This window comes from Perissodus microlepis, chromosome 8, assembly GCF_051167445.1.
Source record: "Perissodus microlepis isolate ML-2025 ecotype Zambia chromosome 8, ASM5116744v1, whole genome shotgun sequence".
NCBI lineage: Eukaryota > Metazoa > Chordata > Actinopteri > Cichliformes > Cichlidae > Perissodus > Perissodus microlepis.
Window position 1 is genome coordinate 15,591,985 of NC_140468.1, and position 21,423 is coordinate 15,613,407.

At 43.8% G+C, this 21,423-nt stretch overlaps 1 protein-coding gene and 1 pseudogene across 1 annotated transcript; both read left to right on the forward strand.

Moving 5' to 3' along the window:
* Positions 1-13,611: 13,611 nt before the first annotated feature.
* On the forward strand, positions 13,612-14,550 carry LOC146381637 (uncharacterized; annotated as a pseudogene).
* An 8-nt stretch (positions 14,551-14,558) lies between these two features.
* Positions 14,559-15,717, forward strand: LOC146381638 (uncharacterized). Its single transcript, XM_084938624.1, has 2 exons — positions 14,559-14,939; positions 15,138-15,717. Exons 1-2 carry the CDS (start codon positions 14,833-14,835, stop codon positions 15,715-15,717), a joined length of 687 nt encoding a protein of 228 aa, XP_084794750.1. The 5' UTR covers positions 14,559-14,832.
* Positions 15,718-21,423: the final 5,706 nt, after the last annotated feature.

Consider the following 21,423-nt stretch of genomic DNA (forward strand, 5'->3'; position numbering starts at 1 on the left):
TTCTCTACTGTGGTAAGTGTTTGGTGGAGTCTCCCTTTGTAGGTATAGCAGCGTGTTCCATTTGGACTCGTTGGTTTGTTTTTTTAGTTTTTAGTTTAGTTTACACCCCTCCCCCGAAATCCCCTCTCTCTATCTCAGCACTTCAAGTGAGGAATGAGCTTCGCAAGATCAAGGTGCAGAAGGCTGCAGGTCCAGATGGCATCAGCTCCAGGCTCTTGAGGTGCTGCGCAGATGAACTGTGTGGCATTCTAGGATATCTGTTCAACCTGAGCCTGTCGCTGGGGAAAGTTCCACAGCTGTGGAAGACCTCCTGTGTGGTACCGGTACCAAAGACCTCCCATCCCAAGGACCTCAGCAGCTACAGGCCAGTAGCCCTGACATCACATCTGATGAAGACCCTCGAGAGGTTGGTTCTAAACCATCTGCGCCCCCTGTAGAGCTGTTCGATATAACGATATATATCGGATGACGATATAAAAACGTCTATCGTTTCCTTTTACGCTATCGTTTGTTTCGTGGTGTTGCAAAATAAACTGTTTACGGCAATATTTTGTCATCATTTTGATGGTCACTGTAGTGGCTATATTAATTTCTTAAAGTTCTCTCTTTCTCTTATATTTAATATAACCACACTACAGACGGAAAAGTGCCTGGTTTTCCGTGTTGTCGTTAGCAACAACGATGGTAACACCATCGCGTGTCCGCTTGTTTATTTTCCACATAAACCTTTCACAATAAAGCTCAAGATCCTGTTGAGACTTTTCAAAATAAACTGACTCACGTGAAAGAGTATGCAGAGTGTTTACGGATGAGAAGCAAAAAAGAGTTGCGAGGTGCTAAAAAATAATAAAATAAAATAATAAAATAAAGATTCAAACGTTAGAAGAGGCTTTTCCCCGCAGCACGCCGTGTAATAAATACTCATAAAGAAAACGGCGGCCGTTACAACTTATGTCTAAAAATATATAGTTTCATGCATCGGTTAAAAAACTCCAGGAACACAACGCCCAGCTGGAAACACTTCACGCAAGTCGAGCTGCCCGAGATTCACAGAATTTACAGAAAATGTTAAATTTTTGTGATTTATATCGTTATCGGGACGATAGATGTCTTATATCGGGATATGAGATTTTGGTCATATTGCACAGCCCTAGCCCCCTGGTGAGGTCTTCATTGGATCTGCTGCAGTTTGCTTACCAGCCTGGCATCGGGGTGGAGGACGCCATCATCTACCTCCTGCACCGAGCTCTGACTCACCTGGAGAAGCCTGGAAGCACTGTGAGGATCATGTTCTTTGATTTCTCCAGTGCTTTCAACACCATCCAGCCACGACTTCTGAGGGACAAGCTGGAGCTATCGGGAGTGGACCACCACATGTCCCAGTGGATACTGGACTACCTCACAGGATGCCCACAGTATGTGAGGACACAGGGCTGTGTCACTGATACGCTGGTCTGTAGTATGGGGGCCCCACAGGGAACTGTGCTGGAACCGTTCCTCTTAACCCTCTACACTGCAGACTTCCTCATCAACCCCCCACACTGCCACCTACAGAAGTTCTCCGACGACTCTGCCATAGTCTGTGTCATCACAGGTGAGGACAACTCAGAGTACAGACAGTGGACTCTGGACTTTGTGGACTGGTGCCAGCAGAACCACCTGCTGATCAACGCCGGGAAAATCATGGAGTTGGTGGTGGACTTCTGGAGGCGCAGACCCACCACACTGACACCGGTGAACATCCAGGGAGTGGACATTGAGATAGTGGACTCATATAGGTACCTGGGTGTTCACCTGAATAATAAACTGGACTGGAGCCACAACACTGATGCTCTTTACAGGAAGGGTCAGAGCAGACTCCACCTGCTGAGGTGGTTGAGGTCATTTGGAGTACAGGGAGGGCTTTTAAAGACCTTCTATGACTCTGTGGTGGCATCTGTCATTTTTTACAGTGTTGTATGTTGGAGCAGCAGTTTATCAGCAGCTGAGAGGAAGAAGTTGGATAAACTCATCAGGAAGGCCAGCTCTGTTCTGGGATGCACCCTGGACCCAGTGCAGGTGGTGGGAGACAGAAGGACTCTGGCCTAAATAACATCTCTGATGGACAGAGTCTCCCACCCCATGCATGTAAATGTTGCTGAAATGCAGAGCTCCTTCAGTGACAGACTGCTGCATCCTAGATGCATGAAGGAGCATTTGCGCAAGTCTTTCCTCCGTGCAGCTGTCAGACTGTACAATCAAAACTGCTCCCAACAAACATAGATGCTCACATCAGCGCTGTAACTGCACTATTTTATCAACCGATTCACACTATAACCTGGGTTTGCCTCTTATCTGTATTTAATTGTATTTAATTTAATAGCTGTACAGTACTCTGTTTTTGGTAACCATTGTCCTTGATGTAAATATGTAAAAAATTGTGTATGTTTCTGTTCTGTCTCCTGTGTACTGTTTGTTTATATATGTGTCGTTCTGGCTGCTGTTACAACCAAATTTCCCCTTGTGGGACAATTAAAGGATTATTCTATTCTATTCTATTCTATTCTATTCTAGTTTTTTGTGTTTTGTGTGGTGTGCAGTCAGAGCATTTGTCTCGAGGACACTTCCAGGGCTGTCAGGTGAGTACCCAGCTTGCTGGGGCCTAACCAGGTTACTGGGTTGAGTGTTTAAAGAGCCCGCCACTAACCTGCATGTGTGTAATTATTGTCAGGAGTCTGGTCACTGGAAGGTGAATTGTCCAGTACTCCTGGCGAGAGACCGCTCCAGTAAGGGTAAACGGGTGAATCCTGTTGTACTAGCTGCAAGCCTTCCTGTTCCCTTGGGTTTGGACATTGGGTGTGATGAGTACGTGGAATGTGGCATGGTTGACGGGCTTAAGAAGTCTTTGTTGCCTTTTGTCAGGGGTGGGTTTGTTACCCTGCCTGGGGGGAACGCAAAAGTCTCAGTCAGGATCTTGAGAGACACTGGTGCTGTCAACTCTTATGCTGTGGGATCCATTCTCCCGTTTTCAGATGAGACTGCTACTCGGGATAAGATCCTTATGCAAGGAATGGGGATGATGGTGGTTCCGGTTCCGGTGCATAGGTCGAATATTGAGTGCATGGTGAGGTTCTGGTGGGGGTTAGGCCTGCATTGCCAGTGAAAGGTGTGAATATCATTTTAGGTAATGATTTGGCCGGTGGTTGTGTTTGGGGAAAGGTGTCATCAGCTCCAGTAGTCACGGATTCGCCTTCCAGGTTAGATCAGTTGGATTTTGCCGGCAGTTGTCACTTGTCTTACCCAGCCTGTGCTGTTACACGGGCAATGAGTAAAGGTGAGTCTAAATAAGCTGATGTTGAGGATGAACCTGTTTTACTGACTTTGCGTGATTTGCCTTTGGATGTGTCCCACAGTGAAATGCGCAGTGCGCAGAGAGCTGATCCATCCCTGAAACAGTAGTTGGAGTCTGTGTTGTTAGCTCCAGAGGTGAAAAGTGCAGCTAATGGCTATTTTTTGCCGGATGGTGTTTTGGTGAGGAAGTGGGTGCCTCATGGGGAGGACTTTGTGGGGGATCCAGTGTTTCAGGTAGTAATTCCATCAAAGTATCGTGGTTAGGTGTTGAAGCTGGCTCATGATAGGTCAGGGCACTTAGGTGTGCGTAAAACATATGATAGAGTTTTGCGTCATGTTTTTTTGACCATGTTTGAGGAAGGATGTATTGCTACACATCAGAAACTGTAAAACCTGTCAGTTGACTGGTAAGCCAAATCAGGTTGTTAAACCTGCTCCATTCCAGTTGATTCCAGCTATTAGTCAGCCTTTTGAGTACTTGCTTATTGATTGTGTTGGGCCTTTGCCGCGTGCCAAGTCTGGTAGTCAGTATGTTTTGTCGGTTATTAGTGGTGGGCGGATCGATCCAAATATCGATAATATCGATCCCAAGTCGGGATTGGTATCGGATCGATACTAGCCTGGTTAGATCGATTCTTTACTTTGAGTTCTGCTTGTTTGCTATGCTGTGCTTTCGGCAAAAACGAAACAGCCAGGTCGCTGGACTCGCCGCTCCTGTGTCAGCGGAGAGCAGGCACACTTTGCTCCCCCCCCCTTCCTCTTATGTTTCGGTGTTGCACTGACACGTCACGTGACTTAGACACTTTGGGGGTTATTAAGTTGTTTACATATTAATTATATTTTTACCAATTGTTTTTGTTGTTGAGAATTTTAATTGTAATTTTTGTATTATAGTTTATCAACAGTATTTGTTTTAATTTGTTTACTGGTTTGCGTGCACTTAAGATTAACAAAAAAAAAAAAAAAAAAGATCGCCACCATGGCAGACCCGATGGCATTTTCATGCTTCACCGCATCATTTATTCTTACAATAATCACACGGTTGCTTCAAAGGCTGAAAGCTCTCCCGCTGGCAGCCGTACACACCACCACCACCAAACCTGCAGCGGCATCGCAGAACACGCCCTGCCACATACCCCCATCGCCCGCTTCACCCCACCCCGCGAGCAGGCGAGGGAATCGGCCCGGACCATCGGCACCCCATGCCCCGGCCCAGCGACGGGGAAGTGTCCACTCTGGCGGTTGCCCGCGCCTCCAGCGGAAGCCCGGGAGCTGGCCTGATGGCCACCCATATGGCAAGCGGCGGCGGCACAGCAGGAGTGGAAGTGAGCCGGTGCTCAGAGGCAGTTGGGCAGACGGCCTGCATGCAGGACCATGCAGCCTGCGTGCCAAAGCGGACAGCATGCCGCCCTCAGGCAGGACCCCGCGCACCTCGCGCACCTCAACCTCCATCTCCAGCTTGGCAGGTCCCGCTGGCGCGCCAGCCTCCGGCTCACCCAGAGCCGCGCGCTGTCCACCCTTACAGTGATCACCCGGTTGCTGTAACATTAGCCTACATTCAACGGCTGCAGCCCTCCTGCTGCCAGCTGTACACATCAACACCAAAAACAACAACAGCACAATAATTCCTCCTAATTATGTCCTGGGTTTTAAGTAATTAATAATACAAAAGGAAAAATCACAAAAAACACTTAAGGTCATGAAAATTAATTGCGATTTAGCAATTCAATGAGGCATCCACCTTATTTATTGAAAAGTATCGGTATCGGTATTGGTATCGGCGATACTGGCCCGTATTTACTTGGTATCGGATCGATACCAAAATATGCAGTATCGCACACCACTATCGGTTATGTGCCAAAGCACCCGATATCCAGCAGCATATCCTTTGCGTACAATTACAGCTAAGTCGGTGGTGAAGGCCTTGACACAGTTTATTTCTGTATTTGGCATCCCTAGGGTTATCCAGAGCAACCAGGGATCCAATTTCTCTTCCCGTTTGATGGCCCAAGTGTTGAAAATGTTGGGGGTCAGACATAATCAGTCGTTGGCCCATCATGCCCAGAGTCAAGGTGCTCTTGAGCGTTTTCACCAGACGCTCAAGTCCCTTCTGCGTGCATATTGTGTTGAGCTGGGGGGTGACTGGGAAGAGGGGTTTGGCCCAAATGATTTAGTGTTTGGCCACACTGTAAGGGGCCCATTGTCTGTGTTTAGGGATGGGTGGATGGAAACTGACCCACCCACAAATTTGATTGACTATGTGAATGGCTTTAGACACAGGTTATATGTTGCAGGTGAGCTGGCAAGAGGCACATTGGAGGTGTTACAGGCGAAAATGAAAGAGAGGTACAATCGTTGCGCTAAAGTGCGTGAGTTCAGCCCTGGTGACAAAGTTTTCGCTCTCTATCCGTTGGTGAATTCTCCTTTTCAGGCTATGTTTTCCGGTCCTTTTACAATTGTCAACTGTGTTTCGGACCAGAACTATTTGATTTCAGCTCCTGGTCACCGGAAGCCAGTGAAGCTATTCCATGTTAACTTGCTGAAAGCCTATTGTGGTGTATCTTATCGTGTTTTCCAGGATAGGGTGATGAGGGTGGATCCTGTTTTGGCAGTTAATGGAGTAAACATGGCATGGCAATTATGTATTGTGCTCATCGGGTTTTGACATTTTCTTTTTCAGGCAACGGATATCCTGTGGAGGACTCCGGGGCCACTACACCCTGCCTTCCTTTCGGCTTATGTGTGTCCTGTTTGCAGGCTTTGGAGAGGCGGAGTTCCCATTTACAATCACTGACACTGGCAACACTTGGGCCAGTGTGCCAGGGCTCCATAAAAAAGCCTATCGGGCATAGTTGTTTTTTGGCTCATTTCCCTGAGACACCATGTTAGACTCTGGTTGCGTTTGGTTTGGCTTTTGCTTTTTAACTCCCTCACATTACTGATGGTACTGACTACACACACCACAGTTTGTTTTTTGACAGTAGGTTTTCTTTTTCACGTGTGCATCTAAGGGTTAAGCCAAGCGTACTCATTCAGACAACCTCGTCATTGGCCAGTTTACAGTGTAGCCACTCAGAAAGTAGAGCAGATGGTTCAGCAAACAGAGGTTCAGCAAACGCTTTACATAATACATAATACTTTTGTTTTTTTATGTTTTCTGGCGCAGTATGGAGTCAGAGCAAATGAAATGGCAGATAGAGCTGCGAAGGAAGCCACAAAACATGGGGTAGTTGACCTGGGTATTAACTTCTGTCAGACAGAGATAAAGAGTATCATAAGGCAAGAAATGAAGGAAAGATAGCAAAAACAGTGGGAGGAAGGAAAGGAGGGAACGGTAGTTGTATAAAATTCAAAGGAGAGTATGAGAAACGAGAAGCACTGGAAGGAGTAGGTGAGAGGAGGTGGTCATATCTAGAATAAGATTTGAGAAGTGACAGAAGGGAGGTAAGTGACGGAAGTGACGGACAAGGTAAGCGACTCATGTTGTAACTGACGTCAGACGCCGGAGATTTTAGCGGAAAATTAAAGCGAATGGTAGTTTAGAATTGAACAAATTCCTTTAAGCTTCAGTCTTAACAAATACACTTATCAATTGTCTTATAACTAACAATATTTGTCTAAATCATCTCCAACACCCTGGAGAACAACGGGGAGAGTTTCGAGGCTCTCCAAGATTACATTGATCAGTGCTTCCAGGATCTCGTAATGAAGAAGGCTCAGAGTGCATCTTCCCCGGCCAAATCTGAGACGCCGTCGTCGAAAAGATGTCGCCCGGCAGATTCCCCCGGCACAACATCGCCAGCCGGCAAAGATATTGCCGACATACTGGAGTCAATCGACAAACGATTGTCCAGTTTCGATGCAAGGCTGTCCTTGGTGGAGATTCTTCACTGGGAATTTAAATCCTTGCGAGAATCCCTGGAGTTCAGCCAGCAGCAGGTGGAAACGCTCGCTGCTGAAAATGCCACGCTAAGGGAGTCGGTGAAATGTCTCACAGACAATGTTACCCAGATAAATAGAGAAAATAAAAAAATAAAAGAGACAGTTATTGATCTACAAGCTCGTGGCATGCGAGATAATCTTGTATTTTCTGGTATTCCAGAAGCCGCTGGAGAAGACGCAGAGACTACGGTGAAAAGCTTCCGGAGGACGCGGTGAAGAACATCGCCTTTGATAGAGTGCATCGCATCAGCCCCATGCGGGCTGTGACCGGGAGACCACGTCCTATTGTGGCCAAATTCGGCCACTTCAAACAAAAGGAACAGGTGAAAAGTCACGGCAGGGAATTAAAAGGAACGGACTTCAGCGTAAACGACCAGTTCCCCAAAGAGATCCTTTAACAACGCAGGGTCCTCTTCCCAATCCGACGCGGCTTCATCCAGAAGGGCTTCCGCGCTGTCATCGCTGTGGACCGGCTCTACGTGGATGGACAGCTTTACCGCGACCCCGGCATCACTCCGTGGCTGTATTAACTTCAGACCAGATAAGAATCCGCTACACCCTTTCCCTATCCACTCACACTAACTTGCATTAACATCTGTTTAACTTACCAGTATCAAATCGCATCTTAAGTGTGATTTCATAGCAGAATGAACTCCGTCACTCTCCGTCAATGGTTTAATTGGAATGTTTCCGGGGGGGTTTTTTCTTCTCGTTTTTTTTCCCCTCTTTTTCCCCCTCTTGTTTTTATGCTGCTCACCCTTGTCCTTGGTTTTTTTCTTTTTTTTACTTTCTTTCACTGCTTTGATCACCTGCTTCCAGACTCATCCACAAACAAGATCCTTTATTTCGACATTATACGCACAGCACGATCACGCACAATCATGCACTCAACGGCAGCACATTTACATCAGTCAGACAGCGCACACAGACGTACAGGATACACACACTTAAGCCAAGCGTACTCATATTAGTAAATATGCACACACATAGTCAAACTCAGGGGGCATCTCGCCACACATTTTTTCTCTCTCTCTCCTTCTCTTTATTTACGAACAAGTGATGTATTCTCTCCACCTGTCTAAGCGACACACACAGCGTACACCCCTAGTTATACACAGACATCTATGGGCGCACTAAGGTTTGTTACATGGAATGTAAATGGAGCTGGCTCCAGAGAAAAAAGGTTAAAAATATTTAACCAACTCAAAAAACTACAGGCAGATGTTGTCCTTTTACAAGAGACCCACAGACCTCTTAGAGGTTCGAATGAACTTAAAACACCTGAGTTTCCTAATGTGTTCTCAGCTTGTTATAATTCTAGACAAAGGGGAGTAGCAATTTTAATACATAAAAATATTAATTTCACAGTACTCGATACAGTTATAGATCCAGAGGGCAGATTCTTAATCATTAAACTATCTATACTTGATAAAAAGCTATGTATTGTAAGTGTATATGGTCCAAATGTTGATGATCCCTCATTCTTTCACGTTTTTTTCAGTGCACTCTCTGAACACTTAGATGGCACACTTGTTCTTGGAGGCGATCTCAACCTTGGACTAAATGAAGAAATGGATAGGCTCAATACAGCAGGAACTCAGCGTAATTGGCAGTCCACAAATATAATCAAACAGTATATGAGCGACTTTGGCCTTTGCAATGCATGGCGCTCCCTTCACCCCAAGAGTAAGGAATATACTTTTTTCTCACACCTCATCACTCCTACTCTCGTCTGGATTATTTTTTGGTCAGCAGCTCACTGCTGAGTGACATTTCAGACACTGAGATTCACCCTATAGCTGTCAGCGATCATGCTCCTGTATCTCTAACACTAATGCACAAGAATAATTCTACGCCAAGTAAAAACTGGAGATTTAATACATCACTGCTTAAAGATGAAGACTTTATTAAATATTTTAAAAAAGAATGGACTCTATATTTAGACTATAATGACGCTCCCGGAACATCAGCTTCTGTTCTATGGGAAGCAGGGAAAGCTGTGATGAGAGGTAAAATAATTTCTTTCTCATCACATAAAAAGAAAAAAGAAAACAAAAATATTCAGGAATAAGAAAAAACCATCAAATCACTAGAAGAGGCCTACGTGTCCCACCAAGATCAGGAAACATTGAACAAAATACGCAAAAAAAACCTAGAATTAAATGAGATAATTGATAAAAAAAACAAACAGAATTCTTAGTACAAAGACTACGCTTACAAAATTATGAACATGGTAATAAATCCGGTCAATTTCTAGTAAACCAGCTAAAAATAAATAAAGAAAAAACAACTATATGTGCTGTTCAAGATTCATCTGGGAACACAATATATGACCCAAAACAAATAAACAACATTTTCAGGGATTTCTATAAAACGTTGTATTCACCACAAATAAACCCATCTAAAAAGGAAATTGATCAGTTTTTGGACAACATTACTCTTCCAAAATTATTAGACACTCAAGCAATGGCACTGGATTCACCACTGACACCAGGTGAACTCCAGGAAGCCCTGATAAGCATGCCCAATAATAAGCCTCCAGGTCCAGACGGCTTTCCTTCAGAATTCCACAAAGAATTCTGGACAATTCTAGCACCAGTTTTTTACAGAACGTTGTTGGAAATCAAAGAAAAGGCCAGACTTCCATCAAATATGAATTCTGCAAACATTAATCTCCTGCTAAAACCAGGCAAAGACCCTGTATATCCCTCAAGCTATCGTCCAATATCCCTTATAAATGTAGACCTTAAAATAATCTGCAAAGCTCTCTCAAAGAGATTAGAGAAAATAACCCCCCTCTTAATTCATCCTGACCAAACTGGTTTCATAAAAGGTAGGCACTCATCAACAAATACACGTAGATTACTTAATTTGATAGACTACTCATACAGTAAAAACATCGAAACTACAATATTTTCTTTAGATGCAGAAAAAGCATTTGACAGAGTTAACTGGAAATTTCTGTTTGCAACTTTACACAAATTTGGTTTTGGAACCTCTTTCATTAACTGGTTAAAAATATTATACAATTCCCCAACAGCTTGTGTCAAAACAAATGACCAAACATCCTCCAGCTTCTGTCTCCTGAGGGGCAGGCAGGGATGCCCACTCCCCCCTTCACTTTTTGCAATTTTTATTGAACCACTAGCAGCAGCAATTAGACAGAATTCAGTAATTAAGGGCATAAAATGCAAGAACGTGGAACATAAAATTAGCCTTTATGCGGATGATGTGTTACTTTTTCTCCAAAACTCACAAACCAATATCTCTGGGGTGATTGAATTGATAAACTCTTTTGCAAGAATATCAGATTACTCAATTAACTGGTCAAAATCTACAGTCCTCCCGATTAATTGCTCCTTCCATAATTCTTCTTCTACACCACTGCAATCGGGAAATATAAAATATTTAGGTATTAATGTTTCTCCCAAGCGTGCAGATCTAACTAAATGAAACCATATCCTACTTTTAAAGAAAGTAGAAGGCGATCTGGCTAGATGGAAATGTTTACCCATATCACTCATGGGAAGGGTTGCCACAATAAAAATGATGGTCTTACCAAAAATAAATTATTTATTCTCAATGATCCCAACTAAACCGCCACAAGATTGGTTCAGATCTCTAGATTCATATATGTCCAAATTCCTTTGGAAAAATAAACCCCCACGTATAAGCTTAAAAACACTACAAAAGACCAAGGATAAAGGAGGATTAGAACTACCTAACTTTCAGCACCACTTCTTAGCCAACAGGCTTCAATTTATCTCAGGATGGCTAAAACATACCCTCTTAGATGAACCTTGGCTAGATGTAGAACAAGCACTTTGCAATAATCTAGAGATTTCAGACCTACCATTTATCAGCTCAAACATCCAACGACATGAATGCTTCAAAAGCGTCAGCATCAGCTCTTCTCTGACAGCATGGTGGGAGTTTCTAAAATTGACGGAGTCTTCATTAATCCCATGCAAACGTACACCTATCTGGAACAACCCTGACATATTACCAGTGTTGGGACTAACGCGTTATTAAGTAACGCGTTACAGTAACTACGTTATTATTGCGGTAACGAGCACGGTAACTAGTTATTATGCCAAAATCAGGAACGCGTTACTCGTTACTGGGATTTAGATAGGGTCGTTATTCGTTACTTCGTGTGTTGCGTTCGACTTACCTCGGAAATCGGAACACGAACCTGGGAATAATGTCACACTCGAGTAAACGGCGTTCTGGTTAGCCTCGTCGGAGAAGTCTGGATTCCAATATGGTGACGCCCTCGAAAACAGTTGTTTTGCTAGCCCTCTACAAAAACAAATTACTACTAAACACCAGTGTTGGGTAAGTTACTTTAAATTAGTAACTTAGTTACATTACTAGTTACTTCCATCAAAAGTAACTCAGTTACTTCAAGTTACTCGTTACTTTCAAAGTAACTAGTTACTAGGGAAAGTAACTTTGGTTTTACTCAGACTTCTCTTGTTAATGTGTTGCTAACTGGATACCCAGCAAGAGTGCCAGTCTTCTAGCTTGCTTACTTGCCACAGTGCACTGTGCCACCTACCAAAGGAAAAAATAATGTGCATATTTCCACGAGAGAAATCCCACGCCTGGACCGTCGTTGACCGCTGCCATGATTCTAGCCTACGTCACAGCGTCATGTGCGCTTTTTACATCCAACACAAAAACTGCAGTCGTGGTGCTTTTGATTGTACTCAGAACTCAGAAATTCTGCCTTCCGAATAGGAAGATGTAGGTAACACCAGACTGCAGATGAGCTGCATACAGGGCTGGACTGGGACAAAAAATCAGCCCGGGCATTTTGAGTAGAGACCGGCCCGCCATTATAGCAAATATCATAAAGCCTTTGAATGAAAACAAACACTGTTGTGACAGTGATGTACACTGTCTTGATGGTATATATGTATCAATCTATCAATCGTTTGTTGTAAGACTCAGATAATTATTTATTAAAAGCTAGACATTTGAAATGAGAATAAGAAAGTATTTCTTTGTGCCCCCCTTTCCCTGTTAATGCCCTACCTGGCCCCCTGGCAACCCTTTGCTAGATCCGCCCCTGCACAGTTACCAGCTGTCAGCTAAGTAAAAAAAGGATCCTGGTGTTATTTATCTCTCAGAAACAGTTCATAACTTCCCTTCAACTCATTCATGTCACCTAAAAGGTAAACCTGTTTCTCCATCACCTGTTCAGCTCTGATGATTCAGTAAGGACATCTCCTGGTTTCATCTGGTTTCCCACTCACCAGATATACAAACCGACATCATGACCAGCAGCTTTACAGCTGTGGCTCCAGCAAACATCAGCTGATACTAGAAATTAATATTAAATAAATTCTAACAACAGCTGATCAAACGTGCTGCTGTTGTTTAACGCGACATCCGGTGGTTTCCTCTTTCTGGCGCAAAGTGGACAATAAATAAACAAGAGGGAAAAGCCGATCAGCTGATCATTGATCAGTTTCATGATTAAAGTAGCAACAGGAGAGGGAGGGGGAGAGAATGAGAGAAGAAGAGGCAGCTGTGCAGCAAAGACACAGAATAACTCCAGCTTTGTGTCTTTTTCATTGTAGCTGAAGTACGGGACAAATCGCGTTTATTTTCAGCTCAATACAAAACGCATAATATTAACTCTGAATACGAGACGATTCCGTTTTTTAGGGAACGGTTGGCAACTCTAATAATTAACCGTATGAACAAAATAAAGTTCAACATCAGTAACATAGCACCCACCCAGCTGTATAGAAACCCCGTCATGCTAGCTAGCACGCAGTACGAAAAAGTCAGCACAACAAAAATAAACTCCAATTAAACTTGGTTTATATCTGACCCAGATAGACTGCAGGTCATAACGTCTTACCTGAAGTTCAGTTCACCTGACACTCGGACAGGCGGCCGCTTCGGGTCTCTCCTCCTCCTGAGTCCCCTTTCTCTCATCCACCTGCTGGCCTCCACCACTTGCTAATGTTACTGAATCTGTGGAAGCTCCGCGATAGCCACCACATGAAGTAACAAATAACGACCCTATCTAAATCCCAGTAACGAGTAACGCGTTCCTGATTTTGGCATAATAACTAGTTACCGTGCTCGTTACCACAATAATAACGTAGTTACTGTAACGCGTTACTTAATAACGCGTTAGTCCCAACACTGCTAAACACATATGCAGCTCATCTGCAGTCTGACTTCCTACTGGGAAGGCAGAATTTCCGAGTCCCGAGTACAAAGGAAAGCACCACAACTGCAGTTATCGTGTTGGACATAAAAAGCGCACATCACACTGTGACGTAAGCTACAATCATGGCGGCAGTCAAAGATGGTCCAGGCATGGGTTTTCTCTCCTGGAAATATTCACATTATTTCTCCTTTCTGATGGTAAAAGACAGGAATATTGTCGTGAACTGTACTCTCTGTGGAGGTTCTAAAACTCTTTCGACATCAAAGACTAGCAATTCTAATCTGATGAAACATCTTCAGAAACAGCATGCATCTACCAAGTTAGTTGAAAAAGAACCCGAAGGCAACGTCGGTGACTTTAGCTCCGTTGACGCTATTCCAGCAAAACAACGAAAGCTTGATTTCGGACAGCCTGCTGCACAGTCCATCACCCAGCCCCAGCTACACAGGCTGATTGGCAGGTATGTTGTTGAAGACATGAAACCCATCTCAACGGTTGAGTCCCATGCTTTCAGACAACTGATTAGTCATATACCTGTGCGAGGGAGAGCTGGGAAGGCACCATCCAGAAAGACATTTTCCAGTTTCCTAGACCAAGAATATGCCAACATGGAGTCAGAGCTCAAAAATACACTTGACATGGTAGAATACATCTCCACAACAGCAGACATTTGGACTGTGCATAATAAAAGTTTTCTTGGTGTGACCGCGCATTAGATAAATGCACAAAACATGAAACGTGAGAAAGCAGCGCTGGCATGCAGGCGATTTATGGGTCGACATACGTATGACAGTATTGCATCTGAGCTGGACAACATTAACTCATCTCATGGCCTATCGTTTAAAATCACATCAACTGTAACGGATAATGGCTCCAATTTTGTCAAGACTTTTAAAGTGTACCAGCCACCACCTGAGTCAGATGACTCTGAATATGAGGAGGATGAGGTGACTTTTGTTTTGATTGAGAATGTGCTGCACAATGGTGCTGATAATGTTGATGATGCAATTTCTTTACCGCCACATCAGAGATGTGCATCGCACACAATGAATCTTATCTCTTGCACTGATGTGGAGAAGTGGCTATTGTCTGAAGCTGCAACAAAAACCATCTACAGAAGTGCCACCACAAAATGTGCAGGGCTGTGGAACAAGGCCAGTCGTTCCACAGTGGCTGCTGAGATTGTGGAAGACATTATTACAAAGAAGCTACTAGTACCTTGCACAACAAGGTGGAACTCGTTCTATTATGCTCTGGAGAGAATTTCAAAGATACCTTTGGTGGAGCTGAACGCAATCTCATCCACATTACAGTTGAAATGTTTCAATGAGAGGGAGCATCAGTGTATCAGAGAGTACTGTGCAGTCATGAAACCACTTACTGTGGCACTGGACATTCTTCAAGGAGAAGACCATTGTTTTTATGGCACACTCCTACCCACACTGGAATCGCTGATGACCAAGACTCTGTATGTATTACTCAATTGCTTTTTATATTGTGCTGTGCTGTTGTGTCACATGCAAGTGAATGCTGTTACAGTTACAGATACTTAACCCCAATAAATAAATAAAATAAATACAATGTAGTAAAATACACACTATCTACAAATTAAAATACATTCTATATAAAACTACAGCATGCTTTTAATGTTTAATTAATTTAATGTTGAAACAATGCATACTTTCTCATGCAAAAATGTTTTTTGCACTTTTACTGTGTCATTATTACAGGCAGTCAAAACAAGGTTTGCACATGTCCTTGGAAGTGAAGATGCTTTGCTGGCTGCTGTGACACTACTAAAATTTAAGCTTCGTTGGTTACATGACCAGGCGCGGAAGGACCTCGCAAAGGCATGTCTGCTGGTAGAGTGTCGAAAACTTCTCCCTGAGCAAGATCAGCTACAACCAGGTACCAGCGTCACCAACACAACACAGCACCTGGGTTCTAGCAAAGAGGATGAGTTCTTCTCCTTTGAAGAGAATGAGGACATATATGCCACTGCTGAAGGTGAGGTAGCCGAGTACCTCAAATCAGGAGCAACAGGGTTAGACTCTCTGAATCATTTCCCGATGATAAAGAAACTCTCTCTTAAACTTAATGCAGCCACTCCTTCAAGTGCCCCAGTTGAAAGGCTTTTCAGCCTGGGAAACCTGATTCTCACTCCAAAGAGGAACAAGTTGTCTGATCATAAGTTTGAGAAGCTTCTCCTCTTGAGGTACAATTGTTGGTTTGATGGAACCAAAGTTGAGTAGTGCTCATATGATGATGATGTGTTGCCTTCAGTTGTGCTCTACAAGGTAAAGTAGGTTAATATTTCCAAGTGAAACTTGGGCTTCTGAAGCACTTAAAATACCACTATATTTTATTTATCTACATGGCCTGTATGGAGGAAATATTATTTTGGTTTGACTGTTTATGAAGCTGAAAATACTTATTATTTATTTTATTTCTGTTTGTGGGGCTGAAAATACTTATAATTAATTTTATTTCTCTTCTCTTTCTCTGAAAATACTTTTATTACTGAACATGAGGTCTCCAGTTGGTGCAATTCAGCAGTTAAGTTTACAAAGTTAAGTTCAGTTAACTTTACAAAGAATGGACAAACCTCACCGTGTTTATGTTAAATCATTTTTGCACTACATTTTTTGCACTTTGATACCTACTTTGATACCTACAGCTCCTAAATGGTCTGAGGTACAGTTTAATGTTGGCACTGCTAAAAGCATACTTTCTGTCCATTTAAATGGCAAAAATAAATATCTTTCAAAAGTTTCAACACACTGTATGTTGTGTTTTGTGATCCACTGCTTCTTCCTAGTGATACTACATACAATGATTAGATTTATAACACTGCTGTAACAACCCCAAAATTATGTGATTGCATTTGTAGAGGGTTGAAACAATAGAAATTAATTAAAACAGACAGATAAAAAAGTGACACATAAAACAAACTTTGTTAATTTCTAATTTAGTTTCATTCATTTCATCATTAACTTGCACTCGCACTACTACACTGCCATTTTAACCATTTTAGGTTCAGGCCATTAGGTGGCACAGTGTACTTGTGGCAGGATAGTGCTAACATGTAAGCAAGCTAGAAGACTGGCATCCTTGCTGGGTATCCAGTTAGGGAAGCAACACATTAATAAGAGAATTCTGGGTAAAACCAAAGTTACTTTCCCTAGTAACTAGTTACTTTAAAAGTAACGAGTAACTTGAAGTAACTGAGTTACTTTTGATAGGAGTAACTAGTAATGTAACTAAGTTACTAATTTAAAGTAACTTACCCAACACTGCATATTACAAAACAATAATATGATAAACTTTCCAGATTGGAGTGACTGTTTGTGGGGCTAAAAATAAAGGAATCAAATACTTAAAACATATATTAGAAGGAACAGAATTTATTCCATTTGACAGACTAGTTACACAATATAGGATCAACAAGAAAAGATTTTTAGAATATCAACAAATTAAATCCATAGTAAAAAAGAAATTTAAACCGGGTCAAGTTGAACTACAAACACCACCAAGTGTGGTTCAATTTCTTACTCTTAAAACCCCAAAATCACTTTCCAAAATATACAGAATGCTTTCTAAAACGGATGAATCAATATCACTTCCTATTGCAAAATGGGAAGCGGATTTATCAGTTAACTTAGACCAAAACTTCTGGTCTCAGATATGCTTAAAAACCTTTCATTTAATTAGAAATCCCAGTCTTCAATTAATTCAATACAAAATACTATATAGAGTGCACTATACAGGTCATCGGATGTTCAAGATGGGCTTTACGTCTACCAACAACTGCTCACACTGCCAAACCAATTCACCGGACAATTATATCCACGCTCTTTGGTTCTGTCCACCAGTTCAGAAGTTTTGGCACGAGATATGTGAAGACTTATCGAAGTGTCTGAAATGTAACATTCCAACTTCCCCTTTAGTGTGTTTGTTGGGCAGCTTAGATAATGTCACTACAGAAAATAATATAGCCCATATGGTTTTCACTGCCCTATGCATAGCCAAGAAAACAGTCCTCATGAACTGGAAAAATAAAAATAATCTTAATTCTAACCAATATAGAAATTATCTATTAGATTACATTAGTCTTGATACAGCCTCTGCCACCACATCAGATCAATTGCTCTGGGCTCCTTTGATCAGCTCCATCACCTAGTGGGGGTGGAGGGTCATAGTTTGGTCCCACCTTCGCTGTTGTGATTGGTGTGGGGGTAGGGACAGGCTTGGGGCGTCGGGGGATTCCCCAGGACCATCTTCCTTGGAGGGCTCAACCCGGGGTTGCGGTCATGGCCTATTAAGGGCTCTGTTGGCTCTTAGGTGACAGTTTCCTCATGGCTGCATGCAGCGGGGCTAGGGGAGGGTCTGTGCTGACGGATGTGGGTTACTGACCTGGTAGCCTGGCTGCCCTGGGTGGGTCCGGGACAGGCGTGAGGTTCTGGGGGTGCTCCGTCTCTGGGCTGGGGCCCTGGCTGGGCCTTGGGGGCTTGGGTCCTGGTTGGTGTGTTGCCAGGGTTGTGGGCGGGTGGGTGTATGGGGGCCCAGCCCTGGCGTCGGGTGCCGCCAGTGCATCGAGCCACCTGGGGGGCTCTTCAACTGGTGGGGGAGGCTGTTACATCTTGCAGGAGGTCTTCTCTCTTCAGGAACTCACTCTGCAGGAGGGGGAGATAAAGGAGAGGTGGAGGAAGATCTCAGCCTGGGCGTCTATTGTCTTGTGTAGTCTGGAAGATGAGTGTATGACGGGGTGGGTGCAGTTTTCTCTGTGGTAGGGTTGGGTGGGCTGTCCCGGGCTCTGTGGGGCCAGGCGGCGCTGCTGAACTGGGCCCCGGTCCGGATGGGCCTGGGCCCCCTTTCCCTGGTGGGTTGCAGAGTATGGGGGTGCCTACTGGGGTCAGCGGGGGAGCTGGCCCCAGGGAGGGGTCACTTGCCCCTCCCTTCCTTCCCTCCCCATCTCCAGCTGCCTCCCTCTTCCCGCTCCACCACAATCACCCACACATGCAGGGCCTTGGGGTAAAGGTGTGTCACCAGGGTGCAGGGGAGGCATCCTCCCCTCTGTCCCCTTCTGGCTGCCTGTGCCTCAATTTTATCCCACAACTTAGACATTACTCACACTCTCATAACACATACACATAGGACCTTGGGGGTGGGCACGCTACACGGAATCCAAAAGACCATCAGGGTGTACAACCTCACCCCTGGCGTCGTTGCCCACCTCTCAATTTTAAATACATGTAGACATTGAGGGCCATCAGGAGGGGCTATGCGCTTACCTGCTGCTCTCTGGCAGGTAGCTCCATGCCCTCCTGGGTTTTAAATGCACCTTAGAACACACATGCATCAACACTACATATGAGCGGGCGGAGGGAGGTTTGGAGTCTTCACACACCCCCGTTCTCTGCGACCTGTTGGAGCGGGGGGTCTGGGAGGAGGAGTTGGCCGTCCGATTGGGGTGTGGAATGTGGGGCCTCCCTGCTGCTGCCGAGTCGGGGCAGTCTGCTTCTCTCCACCCCAGGGAAAAGGGTAACACTACCTGGGTCTGGGTGCAGTTTCCCCCTCCAGGGGCAAGGGTACCTAGACCTGGGGTATAGAGTATGCTTGGGGAGTGTGATTGTGTGTACAGTGTCTCTTTATGTCTGTCTCCACGTTGGGTGAGTGTTGAGTAATTGCATATGAGAGCATGAGGGTGGGAATGGATGTCTGTATCTGTGTGTGCCTGTATGTCTGTGTCTATATGTCAGGTTGGGTATCAGACGCCACCTCTCTGGGGACATCTCAGGCCCTCCAAGGTATGGAGGACTATCTCCCCCACCACTTCCCCTGCCAGTGGCAGACGCCCTCAGACATCGGTGCGTTGGTGGTTCTTTGTGTCCGGGGGTGGGCGTCCAGGTACGCACCGGCTCACTCCTTGGTGGCTGCTTGTCGGGGCCTGGAGCCTGGGGCTCGCTCGGGCCACTTCGGGGGTGGGGTGCCCTCAGCCTCTCGGCCTGGGGCTCGGTCACTCTGGCACAGCTGGCTGCCGGCGGAGCTCACGGGCACATCACTGCAACCCCCCCTGGCTTCTGCTCCGCGGCTGCTGAGTGACCTCTCATCTGGGGCTCTCCTCAGCTCTTTCTGGGATAGTGGCGCAGCTGCCCCTCTGTTGGTCTTCCTTGGTCTCTTGTGTTCTGAGGGCCTCTGGATGTCTGGAGTTTTGATCTCCTCCATACCTGCTTCATGCCCTGGAGGACGGGGCTGTGGCTCCCCATACCCTCTAGCAGATCATTACATGAAGGAACCTTTTAAATACAAGCGCGCTCATGCTCACAGGTGTACACACGGGTGCTCACACACACAAACTACACCCTTTTTGGCTCCTATCTCAAAGCACACTGTGCGCTGTCGATCTTACGTGCTGCACAATATTTAGTATTTACTGTTATATTCCCATAGATCATCGTGATGTTGTTTATTATGTTGCTCTTTTTTTTCTCTTCTGCTTGTTTTCTCTTTTTTCTTTCTCAACAGGTGATCCAGGTGATTGATATATGTATTTTTTGTCTGCTTATTTTGTTGGTTTTTGTTTTTTGCCCTTTATCCCCGTCCCTCTTCCCCGCTGTTTTTCTTTCCCTCTTTCTTTCTCCCCTTTCTTTTCCCCAGTCAAGTCTGTCCCGTATTTAGCAAGTGAAAATAAAATAAAATAAACAATAAAAGGTGAATCAAATAGACCATTACGGCAAGGCTGGGATGGTCCATTTGGTAAAGTAAATCCGTTGGGCATCTTTCTTCGCCTTTAGGCAATAATTCTGATGGCAAAAGAGCCAAACGGGACAGGCAAAAACAAAAAAAACAAACAACAACAAAAAAAAATAAAATAGAATAAGATTTGGACATACTGGTTTGAACACTACAGTATTCATGATAGGGAAACATTATACAGGGAAATGTGGCTACTGTGGAGAAGAGGAAACTATAGAACATGTTATATTACACTGTCAGAAGTATCAGGTGGAGAGAAGACAACTGACCCAAAACCTCAGCAGCATAAAAATGAAACTGGATCTTATTGAATTACTGCAAAAGTAGTCAAGAAGTGAAAGTTAACAGGCCTTATTACAGTTTGTAAAAGACACTAAATTGTTTGGGAGGATTTGAGGGGTTTTTTTAGGTTTTTTTTATCGACGTTCCAGTCCACGCTCCATACCAGTTGGTGGTGGTAATGCACCATTTTGTTGCCAATAAAAGTCAGAAGAAGAAGAAGAAGAAGGAAAAAAAAATTGCTCTGAAGTCGAATCAGGAGAAATACCACTATATATTAGAAGGCAACAGTTAATGGTTAACGATTGGATAAATTTGAAAGGTCATAATAAAAATCATCCTGTTAGGAAAGTGTTGGGAAAGAGGAAAAGATTTTAAAAATAGTTTTGGGTGGGTTGGGTGGGTTTAAGGCCTACATGGAAATACATTCAAATAGATAGATCATTATCGGATATTAAGAAGAGAAAAATGACAACAGATATTTGTCAAGAATTTTATAATCAAGTGCAGAACAAGTACAGTGACTATTTACAGATGGATTGAAAGATCCAAAAACTGAAACAACTAGTGTGGCAGTTATCATTCTGGAATATATATGCAGTAGAGTTATGCACAATATTATTTGGCTTTAGAATGGGTGGAAGACAGTAGAATTTCAAAAATAATAATATGTAGTGATTCATTGTCAGCATTGTTAAGCATTGAAAATGGAAACACAAGTAGCCACCAGCAAATTCTGTATGAAGTTCTTTTTGCTCATCATAGATTGTGCGAAAAAAAAAAATATTAATAATGTGGACTCTGGCTCATATAGGTATTGTGGGTAATGAATGAACAGATAGGTTGACTAAAGAAGCTATTAAAAAAGTAGATGTTGATATTCAGATTCCGTTGTCGAAATCTGAAGGGACAAGTATAGTTTG